Genomic DNA, 12724 nt, shown 5'->3' on the forward strand with positions numbered 1-12724 from the left:
TTCACACCAAGACATTCCCTCATCCGCACCCAGAACCACTGCTGTGCTGTTCAGAAATAAAGCACTGCCGCAAGAGAGATCGAAGAAAAGCACAGAAAACAGGTTTTTTGTTCATATTTGGCTGAAAGTCTTTACTGATTTTGGAGACAAACCCTTGCGGCATGTTTAGACAAAAACAGAAGGGAAAATACAAGTTCTGTACAGTAAGATCAGACAGGCCATTCTTGATGTATTTACCTAAGTGGTATTTTTGCTGCATATGCCATACACTGACCTCAAACAAAAAAGAAAAGTGCAGAAATAAAAGTTATTTAATCACAGAAATAAGAAAAAATGAAATAATCATTTATTATAAAATAACTTGGAGGTTTTATTTATCTTTTGGGGACATGCTAAAGCAGGAAAAATCAATTGTTATTGTAACTCAACATAACTACACAATGGAAATAAAAGGTGGAGGAGTATTTTTAAGGATCTTGCACAGAATTCGCTACTGTATTTTCTTACATTGGAAAGCCGCTGCCACAGCTCCCAAGAGACCTCCAGGACGAGCACAGGAGAATGCCCACTGTGGGGTGTGTGGGGCGGGAAGGAAGAGGCAAGTTTTTAACACAGAAGTAATCTAGATAATCTAAACCAGAGCTCTTTTGCAGCTTTCCTCTTGTGTCCCTGGAGAAGTCAGCTGATTTGACAGAGCTGATTCTGCATCTCGTGGATCTTACGTACACAGCAGCACAAGGACCTTCACGCAACCCAGGAGGACAAACTCCTGCGCACGTCACCACCACACCATCTCCTGACACCACGTAACGCAAGTACCAAGGAGAAATCTCACTCCCCAAAATCCAAACTGCCTTTTCCCTTTTCAGAGGAAGGAGGACCAGCAGATTACCAGACCTGGGAGACGGCAACAACCAACCAATGACGCATTTGTACCCAGGCCCTTGAATTTTGTTGTTCCCTAGTCTAATTAAACCATTGAAAAAAATAATCACAAAAGGTATTACTATATAGAATTATAAATAATTATAAATAATATATAAAAAGTAGTAAATTACATAAAAATAAATAATTATAAATAATATATATATTAATTATAAAGAGCTCTTATGATGAATGGCAGCGCATGCATTTATTAAAACAGCATCTGAAAATTCAGAAAGCATCTCATCAACCATCAATGTTACCCATTTTAAATCTCTATGCATTTGTGTGGCCTTGGAAAATAAATAAGTCATCAACCCTCAATTACTGAAACACAACAGAGTTCTACCTTTCTGGTTCAACTTCATAACAAAACATCAGTAACAGCTGGATCAGATCAATATGCATTTATATAAAACCCAAAACACAGCAAGGAAAACAGGTATGGCAAACAGAGAATTGTACTGCTTGTTGGTCACCCTTGGTGAAAACATAAAGTAACACTTATCTGATTAAGTACTTGTAGATTGGCACTTGCTGTTGAACCTTATAGTACTCTATATTTAGAGCACTGATAATATAAAATGTAATTTTCTTGCTCAAGCTCCATGCCAGCTTCTTGCTTGAAGGAAAAAGGAGGACTCCAGGTTGCTGGGTGGTCCTGGCAATTCAGTGTAGTAAAAGCTACTGCAGATTTAATCCTCAGACCTTCCTGTGTCAAGCAGGTCCTCGATTGTGGGTTTTCTCTAAGCAAACTCCCTAATTACCTGGCTGCTGATTACTTAGGTGAAGGATTCTCCATCATGCCTACTTATCTGTTCCACTTTGCATGCACCACCGTAACCCAGACAGAGAGGCAGAGAAACTCACAGATCAACCTTAAAATTTATGCACAGGTCAATCACCTTTAATAAAAAATAAGACAGTGGAGAACACAGAACTGAACCCAAAACCACAGTCCCATCTACTGCGCCTCTGCAAGTACCTCAGGCCCAGCCTATACGAAGTTCTCAGTTCAGCTACAACTTTCCTACCTCCCTTAATGATGGTTATTACTTTAAAGAAGAAATCATATACCAGGTTCTATTATTTTTTGACTACCAAAGAAAGCTTTATAACTCACATTTCATGACTGAAACTGTCAGAGGAGACTGACAGCTCTCTTTCGTACAGCACATCTGACGAAGACACAAAACACAGCTTAACATGCAGATATCAGTTTGAATTTATAGGGTCAGCAGTAAGAAATTAATTTGTTTGTCCCACAGATACTCCCAGTCCTTGAGCTCTAGAAACAGCCAAGGAACACAGAAGTAACACTCTCAGTCCATTTTCTTCCCCATTTCTCTGATTACAACAACTACTCTGCACAAATGCACAGCATCTTAGGCAGCTCATTAGCTGGGGGATTAATGAAACCAAAAAGACAGTATTTGTGGTGCAAGAGGACTACAGTGGGTAGGAGACACTGTGTGTCACTGCCATCACAGTGCGGTCCTGCCACGCAATCTCTGTGACTCACCCCTTGGCATGGGTTAAGTCCACAGCTCATCGCTGACACTCTCATGCTGAAACTATGACAACAATACACTATTCCCAGCATCGCTTATTTAATGATAAGCAGCCTGGCTCACTGGGCAACTAACAGCTATGGAAACGCTCTATACAGTAAGAGGATTAATATGTTAATAAGGGTTGTAATTTCCATTAGCTGGAAATGCAGCTACTTTTAAAAGGTCCTTAAATCATAATTTTATCTGGAAACACAGATTTTAAGTCTCTCCCAATTCCCAGCCTCTAACACAGAAGCTGGCTTACTGTGCTACAGAAAAATACATTTCTAAAGACCCCTCAATCTCTTAGAAGGAGCATTAAAGTGTGAAAGCTGTCAATTTTCATGGAAACCACAATGCCAGAACAACACAAAAAGCTGCAGTATACAGAACGCAGCGCTTGCCAGAAAATCAAGTGTTTGCTGATGCTAACAGAGTAGCTAAAGGCCAGACACAGGGGAATACTTGTTAAGGCACTGAATTGCGATTCAGAAGAAGTGAGGTACTTCCCTAACTCTGCCATAGGCCTCCTGGCTGCTTTTGGAGCACGTCATGCAAATGTGTTCACATTTTTGACTATATAAATAAAATGGAGTCTCCTATATGTAATTCTTTAACCCAAAAGAATATTGTTAGGAAGCCTTCATAAATGCTTGTAAGAAAATTCAATTCTGTGACAACAGGATAATTCAAGTCTATGACAACAGAAGTCTTTAAGCAATGGGTGTAAACTGGAGCATAGGAAGTTCCACGTTAACATCAGGAAGAACTTCTTTACTGTAAGAGTGACAGAGCACTGGAACAGGTTGCCCAGGGGGGTTGTGGAGTCTCCTACACTGGAGATACTCAAGGCCCGCCTGGACAAGTTCCTGTGTGATGTACTGTAGGTTACCCTGCTCTTGCAGGGGGGTTGGACTAGATGATCTTTTGAGGTCCCTTCCAACCCTTGGGATTCTGTGATTTACAAGACCATAGATGCTTAAGGATAAATACATGTATTCAAGAAAACTCTCATTCCTTTGAATGCAAAAAGAAAAATCCCTTCATTCTGGCTGTAATCATGCACCATGATTTGCGTTATTCTGCAAAAAGCAATATAATATACCACTTCCCTAGCAAGATTAAACTACATACAAAGCAGCCATCTGTTTAGGGAACTGACTTCAAAATAGGTATTTCAGTAGTTGGTTTTCCTTAACGGTCACCATCACCTAAAGGTGAGAGTCCTTTAAGTTGTAACTAAACCCCTCTCTCTCCACCTTTATCTAGTGCAACATCCTGAAATTCACTGTAATCAGTGCAGCTTGCCCAGATGGGGTGGTAAGTAATATCTGTCCCACCAAAACATAGTGCTACCTTCAACAGAGCAGTAAAGTGTTTTCATCAAGATAAGCAATTTAATGAAGATGTAAACTTACAGGAGCAAAACCTGCAGACAAATGAATCTGAAATTACAAGGGAAAAGACAGGAAGACCAAACAAGACAGGCGACAGCAGGAAAGAGAAGGTTCAATTTCATCTAACAGTAGCAGGAGTGGCATAGAAGAACAAGATGAAAAATTACAAAAGATATCAAGAGGAAAGAAAATAATGAGAGGCATGAGTGGGAGATGGGGAGGGTGAAAACAAACCCTGAATATTCTAGACAGCCCAGAAATTGAAGAGACTTTAAGAGGCCATCTATTTCATCCTGTACTCTAGTACAAAACTAACTGTTTGCTGAAAGAAATCAAAAAGAAAAAAAGGGAAAAGAAAGACAGGAGAAATGGGACATTGGAATTCAGAAAGAACAGCTGTCAGGACTGGATTACACTGCATTTTATCTCACCATTTAGCTTTTTCTTACAGTTACCTTGCTTATCTTCAGCAATCCTGAGGTATTAGTCATGATCGAAAACACGGACGTCTTCCACCTCAACAGTTATATACACAGAGGTGCAAAACAGTAAAAACTGCCTTGCTCCATTTTACACAAAAACATGCACAATTCTTGTGCACCATTACCAGAATTTTATCCATTACCAGAATTTTATTTAATGTGATGCATTTCCACTGACACAGAGAAAACTACTCTGGACCCAAACTACTTGTGAGAGGAGATAGGGCTAACGTTGCCTGTGGTACCAGAAAAACATATTACAGAGAAGGTCCTTGTCTCAGATGTACACATAAGAAGTGTTGCCTGAATTCTGTAGGAGCAGCGCACATACCAAAAGGGACACAGCATAAAGGATAATGCCAAAAGCATAAGCACCAACCTTGCAACCAGCCAAGGTAGCAATTTCCAAAGCCAGTACTACACTGCTACTCTACATTTTTAACTGCAGCCATCGCCCATTGCCATCCATTTCTGTTAGACAGAAATCTTGTATTAATACAGAGGAAACATATGCAGATAGCTCAGTTTCACAATTTTGATTTCAAAAATTAACTACATCATTGTTTCTTTATACCCTAAATCTTGTGACATCTGAAGGTGAGATAGAGTACAGTGTAACCAGTGTTACAGACCTTCACATAGATGCTGTGCTGAGAACTCTGCCCTCCACGCTTATCCAGACAAGGTTTACAAACAATACCCTGAGCACAAGCACAGTGAAAAAAAAAATAATTAAAAAAAAATAACCTTTTTCTTTTCTTTTCCTCTTAAGCTGGATGTGCAGTTTCACAAAGTAGCCCACTTAACAATGCAGAGAGGGCATAAAAGAACGGGAAAGGTTTCAACAAGTTGAGATACGCAACTTGCTCTGCATCTGGGGGTCTGCTTTCCCTGGTTCTGTATGTAAACATTGCTGACGTTTCACAGCCTTTATCTGACTTCCAGGGCCGCTTCAATCCCACAGGTAAGCCCCTCCAAAGCAGGTGGGCTAACGTGTGCCTGCCTTTGTTAGTACTATTAGGCCCTGTGAGATAGGGAGGGAGTTAAAGCACAGAAAATAAAGGTCCTACTTAAAGAAAGCACTCATACATCTTGTTTAACATAGAGGCTTTCCTCACATTTGCTTGACTCCAGAGGAACCACAGAACAGTTTGGGTTGGAAGGGACCTTAAAGACCATCTAGTTCCAATCCCCTGTCACAAGGAAGAACACCTTCCACTAGATCAGGCTGCTCAAAGCCCCATCCAACCTGGATTTGAACACTTCCAGGGATGGGGCATCCACAGCTTCTCTGGGCAACCTGTGCCAGTGCCTTACCACCCTCGTAGGAAGCTCTTCTGTGCTCAGACATAAAGGCATTAAGAAGGAGCCATGAACTGTGGCTAGTTTCCATGGGAGATAGTAGATGCTTTCAGCAACAGGGGAAGATGCTCTTCACTTTGTGAGGTTCCTAACAGAGCAAAACAGAACTGACCCTTCAAGCCCTCATTTTAGGTTTGGGCCTGCTATGCCACTTATGACCAATGACTATCTGTCTTCCCATGTTATGGTCAAAAAAGTTACTGATCAAAAGATCCAGAGAAGCCTCTCTCTGCTCTCCCTAATGATGTAAGAGCAGATGCAGACATCAAAGTAGCAGATTTTAAACAAGTGTATTTCTCTCTTCTAGCACCCATTTCATGATCATAGAATAAATCCTAATTCTTGCTGCTGCTGCTTCTACTGATTGTCTTAAATTCACCTTTGTAAACCAAAACAAATGATTAAATAAAGCACTGTGGACTTAGTAAAGCTTTAGAAAACTCATGCCTAGCAATTAGTAGTAATAAAATTCTTGGTGCTGAGAAATGGGAAGAGCTCTGCAAGACCAGTACAAACTGCAGTTTTCCTTTGCCATTTAAAACCAAAAAAATATCCCACCATAGTATCCTACTTTTAAATGCAATTCTCAAAGAGCCGCACCATGAAACACACGTAGTCAATTTATCTGTGTAAAGCACAGAGCAGAGCCGCTGTACCCTGTACCGAACAACATGTTAAATTTGTTCACTGTTTAACAGAGGAAACTCATAATGTTGCTGTTAATGATTTACAGAGACAAAACAAGTCTGCCTAAATTTTGTTAAAAATTGTGAAGTTGCGGCACACAAAGAGTTGTGGTCAATGGCTCGATGTCCGGCTGGAGACCAGTAACGAGTGGTGTCCCTCAGGGATCGGTGTCAGGACCAGTCTTGTTTAACATCTTCATCACTGACATGGACAGTGGGATTGAGTGCGCCCTCAGCAAGTTTGCTGATGACACCAAGCTGTGCGGTCCGGTTGATATGCTGGAGGGAAGGGATGCCATCGAGAGGGACCTTGACACGCTTGTGAGGTGGGCTGATGCCAACCTTATGAAGTTCAACCATGACAAGTGCGAGGTTCTACACCTGGGTTGGAGCAATCCCAGGCATGGCTACAGACTGGGCAAAGAAGAGATTCAGAGCAGCCCTGCGGAGAAGGACTTGGGGGTGCTGGTCGATGAGAAAATGAGCACTTCAGTATGCGCTCGCAGCCCAGAAAGCCAACCGTATCCTGGGCTGCATCAAAAGGAGCGTGACCAGCAGGTCGAAGGAGGTGATCCTGCCCCTCTACTCTGCTCTCATGAGACCTCACCTGGAGTATTGTGTACAGTTCTGGTGTCCTCAACATAGAAAGGACATGGAATTGTTGGAACAAGTCCAGAGGAGGGCCATGAGGATGATCAGGGGACTGGAGCACCTCCCGTATGAAGACAGGCTGAGGAAGTTGGGGCTGTTCAGCCTGGAGAAGAGAAGGCTGCGTGGAGACCTCATAGCAGCCTTTCAGTACCTGAAGGGGGCCTATAGGGATGCTGGGGAGGGTCTCTTCATCAGGGACTGTAGTGACAGGACAAGGGGTAATGGGTTCAAACTTAAAACAGAGGAAGTTTAGATTGGATATAAGGAGGAAATTCTTTCCTGTTAGGGTGGTGAGGCACTGGAATGGGTTGCCCAGGGAGGTTGTGAGTGCTCCGTCCCTGGCAGTGTTCAAGGCCAGGTTGGATGAAGCCTTGGGTGGGATGGTTTAGTGTGAGGTGTCCCTGCCTATGGCAGGGGGGTTGGAACTAGATGATCTTTAGGTCTTTTCCAACCTTAACTATTCTATGATTCTATGATCTTAACCTCCCTTTCATAACTGCAATCAATAAACTGGAAATGTGCATAGCACTTCTTCTGCCATGAAAGGAAGGTGTTTCTGCCACAGCAGCCTTAAATGCCAGTGTTCCCCAGCATGCTCCATAGATGTAGCTCACATGTGGATTCATACAGAAACCAGCAAGGACAGACGAATCTGTCTTCTTGCCACACCTCCCTGGCCCTAGCTGATTTCCTCATTGAGTGAGTAAAACCTGATTAGGGACAAAACATCCACCCATTTCCAGTATGGATGTTAGCAACTCAGGGAATTACGAACTGTTATGTGAAGCTCACTGCTAACAGCACTGACAGATCTAGGCCGGGAACCTGTGACTTGCAAGAAGAGGCAACAAGCAGTATTTAAACATGAAACCAACTCAGACAAAACAGACAGGAAATCCCCACTAGTGCACATGATGGCATTGTCATCAGCTTCCAGGGAAGCAGATTAGCACCCACATGCTTCGCTACACAATATTGCAAGCACATCTTCACCTTAGGACTGGATTTGCCTCCTTGAGCCATGTCAGGAGGAATCTGACTGAAGTTAATGCTGTTACTGTAATTTCTGATCAGATATGTGATATCAGAATCTGGCCGTGAACAGGTTTACACAGATGAAACTGGCTATGCAGGATTCAGGAGGTTTGTTCAGAAACGTCCTCAGACACCAGTGCTCATCTCAGAAATGCAGTGACAACACGCCTTCTCATTGGAAATTCAAACTCTTTAATCAATCTTTAGATACCTAGCAATCGAGGCAAATTGCTAATCAGCACCGCATCTGAGAAATGATAGGTACTCTTTAAAGCACACATGTGAATTGGTATCCTAGATCTCTTCTTTACTGGGATTTTAGAAAGCAGATGTACTATTATATCACCTAAACACAGAGAAGGGAGGTGCACTGCGTCTACTGCTCTTCATAGAAGGTGAACATAAAAGGTCATGATCAAACAGGCTGATTTTTAACTTGGGTTAACCATTTCATTCACGAAAAAAGAGCAGCAAGTTACGTCATGCTCTGCAAGCCAAAGAAACACTGCACACGTATGGTTTCATTACTAAAGCACTAGCAACAAGATAATTCCTTCACACAGCGCTCCCTGTTCTACTTTCCAAGTTAGGCACTGCAAGATTCTCTATCAAACACAGAAACTACAGAAATTAAACCTAACAAAACTCTGGTAGCCCATCATAACATATTTTAAAGCTGTTTTCTACTTCCCTGAAAATAAATTTAGGGCATAAACATTAGAAGTAAAACTATAAAAGCTGCCGAAGCAATCACAGCCTTTTCCAGCCTGCACAGACAGTGTGAAGTAGAGCAGTAAATTGCAGCGAGCAGACAGCGCAACTCTTAAAACTTGCCCAGCTCCTGCTCTGACAAAAGAGACCACTTGGGACCTCATCTTGCTGCTGCTCTCGTCCCTTAATTAACAGACTAATAAATCCACTGCTAGCGTGTTCTGCGTTTGCCTGACAAAAACCCAAATCCACCTGTGGGTTACCCAAGGGCTGACTGCTATGCAGCACTACTGCTGCGAGAGCGCTGCCTAACACGTAAGACGGGGGGCACCTACAGCCGCCCAGCCCACCAACCTCGAACCATCTGGGGCACTTTTAACTCGAGGCCGGCAGCGCTCTGCTGTCCTTCCCCCGCCGAGGCCCTGCGGTCGGGCAGCGGGACCCGCGGCCGAGACGGCTGAATGACCCTTTCAGAGGCTTCTGGCGGCTGCGCGCTGCCACCCCGGCCAGCGGGCGCACCGACCCCTGCGGCCCCGGGTGCCCCTGCCGGACCGGGGGCACCCGCTCCGAGACCCCCCAGCCACTGCCCTAGCTCCGAACCGCGGCGGCCCGTGCCGAGGGGTGCAGGCGGCGACCGCCTGCCCGCCTCAGCGCCGTGGCGCGCCTGGCCAGCCCCACAGCCCGCTGCAAGACATGACCCCCAAAGCAAAGCAAACCCCGCTCTCCAGCCGCCCCGGTCTTGCAGGCGGAGGGGCAGAGGGGTCGGAGCGCCCCTTGGAGAAGCAAAAGACGAAGCAGCCGTTTTCCACCCTCCTGACCCTCCTGCAGCCCGGCTCAGCCTGCCGCCGCCCGCCCCTCTCCCCGGCCGTGTCCCCTTCTCCCCTGTCGGCCTCCACCCAGGGCTGTGCTCAGCACGGCGGGGTCGGCACCTGCGAGCCGGCTCCGGAGGGAGGGAGGCAGGGAAGGCACGGCACCGCAGCCCGCCGGCCAGCACGGCCGCTGTCGCCGTCCGAAGCCGCTCCTGCCCGCGGAGGCTAGCGGCGGCCGGTTCGGCCCGGGCCCGGGGCTTACCCAGTGGGAGGCTTGCAGGCCCCGGGGCGCACAAGGGTCTCCATGGCTGCGCCCCTGTCGCCACTTCTGAAGGCACAGCAGGGCAGCGGCGAAGGTCGGCAGCGGGGGGATCCGGAGGGAGAGAAGAGAGTAAACGAGTGAGCGCCGGCCACCCCTCCGCCTGGCCCCGCTCCCCGCCCCGCCGCCGGGCGGCACTGCCCGGGGTGCCACCACCCACCGCTCCCGCGGGCGGGGATGAGATGCCCTGCCCAGGCGGCACACAGCGGCCCCCGCCCGCCCACCTCAGCAGGCTGGCAGCGCAGTAACGCCTCGGGCTCAGCTGCGTACGGCGAGCAGGGGCTGCCTGGGCTGGGGTCAGCGGCGGGGCGCTGCCCCCTCAATGGCCCGGGAAGGTGGGTTGCTGCCAGCCCGTTTCCATGTAACCGGCCGGGCCGACCCCGCCGCGGCGGGGGAGAAGGAGGCGATGGGAAACCTGGAGGACTGGGACGCGACAGAGCGCAGCTCCTGCACCAAACCCTCCTACACCCCTTTCGCTATGAACTTGGGCAAACCGGAGCTTGCCCGAGGCAGAGCCCCGCGGGGAAGGGAAGCTTTTCCTGAGCCTCCCGCCCTGCCCAGCCCCTGGTAAAGCCGCCTGAGGCTCGGCTCTCGTTACTTTGACTCTCACAAATCTTTTCTGTTTTCTTAGAGATGGCACAAACAATTTTTCACCATTAGCAGTGGCTTTGGTCGAGAGAGGGGCTGCAGGGCAGGTCTCTGACGGGTGTTTCACCCTTGCACCCACAGCCTCCCACCCCGGGCAGGGCTCCCGCCGAGCGGTGTGAAGGCCCCACCGGCACGGCCTTCGCAGCACGCTGAAGTCCTGGGGTGCCGTTTCAGGCATTCCCGTCCTGCCGCTTCCCCGGGGGAGCAACCGTTGTGTGTGAAAGGAGAGCCCAGCTGGAGGCGGCAGCCCGGCTTGCGTTACTGCGGCGTGAGTGCTGTCCACTGTGCCCAGCGCTGGGAGCCCTGGCCTCTCTTGGGACATTGCAGGATTTCTCTGCTCCCCTCAAGCCCTCTCCATTTTGCTTTCCTGGCCATTATGGGACGATGATGGAAGAGGGCGCAGGCCGCCAGCCAGCCTGGGGACTGCGAGATAGGAGCAAGCAGGCTGAGTAAAGTGATGGTGAGAAACTGAGGTGGGGGACTGCGAGGGGAAGGAGGAGGTGCTGCCTGACCTGCCTTTTCACCCATCTGCTTTGGCGACAGTCCCACAGGTTCTGGTTGATCAGAGAAGATCGGATTAGAAGGGACCTTAAAGCTCATCCAGTTCCAACACGCCTGCCACAGGCAGGGACACCTTCCACTACACCAGGTTGCTCAAAGCCCCATCCAGCCTGGCCTTGAACACTGCCAGGGATGGGGCAGTCACAGCTTCTCTGGGCAGCCTGTGCCAGTGCCTCACCCCCTCACAGGGAAGAATTACTTCCTATTATCTAATCTACATCTACCCTCTTTCAGATTAAAGCCATTCCCCCTTGTCCTGTCTCTACATGCCCTTGTAAAAAGTCCCTCTCCAGAGTTCTTGTAGGCCCCCTTTAGGTACTGGAAGCTGCTCTGAGGTCTCCCCAGAACCTTCTTTAATCCAGGGTGAACAGCCCCAGTCCTCTCAGCTTCTCTTCCTCACCCCTTTCCTCAAATCCTTCCTTCCCCTTGGGGAAGCATACATCTTTGAGCATATTCTTGAGCATGTATCTTTACATATGCTGCCCATTGGAGACTGTCTTGCCTAGCTCAGTGACCAGAGTAAATGCAAGCAGCTGCTCTGGCTCCAGAAGCAAGAGTTTCTTCCTCAGCAAGCAAGAGTTGGCAAAACTGGGTCAAAAGCTGCATGTGAGCGATGGCATAGCTGTCTGCAAGGAACTCGCATCCCAGGCAGATCGGAAATACTTTGAAACATTCAGACATTGGGTTAATTTGCCAGTAACAGAAAGGAGAAGGATGCATTCACCCTTTCTACACTACATGAATGAAAGGTTACACCCTTTGTCTTGTACCACCTTTGTCTTGTACCAAGGCTTATGCATTATTATAAAAGTATTTATTTCCATGCATTTACCCCAACATATTACAGCACACTTATTGTCATCTGTAATTTTGTCATCTCTCGCTTTGACAACCTGAGGTCTCCCCTTAATTCCCATCTTCTCAGCTGGGTTAAGAGTGCTGCTTTCAATTCCTTCCTCTCCATCCCTGACATGTACACATACTGAAGGGCAAGAGACAGCTGGCTGTCCTAACTCTATGTAGAGGAACAAATACACAAATTTGTAGAAGCAAAACATTGATCTCTAATTTCTGTGTTACCATGGGTAGAAGTTGACTGAGTTGCCACAGTTTAGTAATTACCCTGATTATCTGAGCCACATGCATATTCCTAATTTGTGCCCTCATGAAAATAAATAGGCTATCTTACATAGTTCATTTTGCAAGTGGATTACTTCTGACACTGCTCACTGTCAGTTACCATAGCTTCAGGAATGAACGGTGATCTGTTAAATCATGGGAATTTGATTTCATGGTTCTGTTCATCAGCTATTTGGTCATTTTTCATCTCACCTCAATCTAAATGAACTCCTTCCTATCCTGAAATAGACTCATGGGCACAAAACCTCTCTGGAAACCCCCAGACCTTCCGCTGTGTGCATCATTAGCAAACTACACCCCTCCAGATATTTCAAGAACCTGAAAGAACTTCCCTTGCCTCAGCTGTAACTTCTGCTTTACAGTGACACACCTGAGCAGAGGTGTAAAGCACAAAACAACAAAATAGTATTTGCTTATTATGTTCACTTTTTATATAGCACAGCAAA

The 12724-nt window shown here is 46.8% G+C and overlaps 1 protein-coding gene across 7 annotated transcripts in view; it reads right to left on the reverse strand.

Moving 5' to 3' along the window:
• Positions 1-10055, reverse strand: part of COBL (cordon-bleu WH2 repeat protein) — a 164619-nt gene extending 154564 nt beyond the window's left edge. For all 7 annotated transcript variants that reach the window (XM_065667728.1, XM_065667725.1, XM_065667727.1 and 4 more), the window contains exon 1: positions 9873-10055. In XM_065667728.1, coding sequence (XP_065523800.1) covers positions 9873-9916 — 44 coding nt within the window. In that variant the 5' untranslated portion in view covers positions 9917-10055. The remainder of the gene's footprint in view (positions 1-9872) is intronic.
• Positions 10056-12724: the final 2669 nt, after the last annotated feature.

Source organism: Lathamus discolor, chromosome 2, assembly GCF_037157495.1.
Source record: "Lathamus discolor isolate bLatDis1 chromosome 2, bLatDis1.hap1, whole genome shotgun sequence".
NCBI lineage: Eukaryota > Metazoa > Chordata > Aves > Psittaciformes > Psittacidae > Lathamus > Lathamus discolor.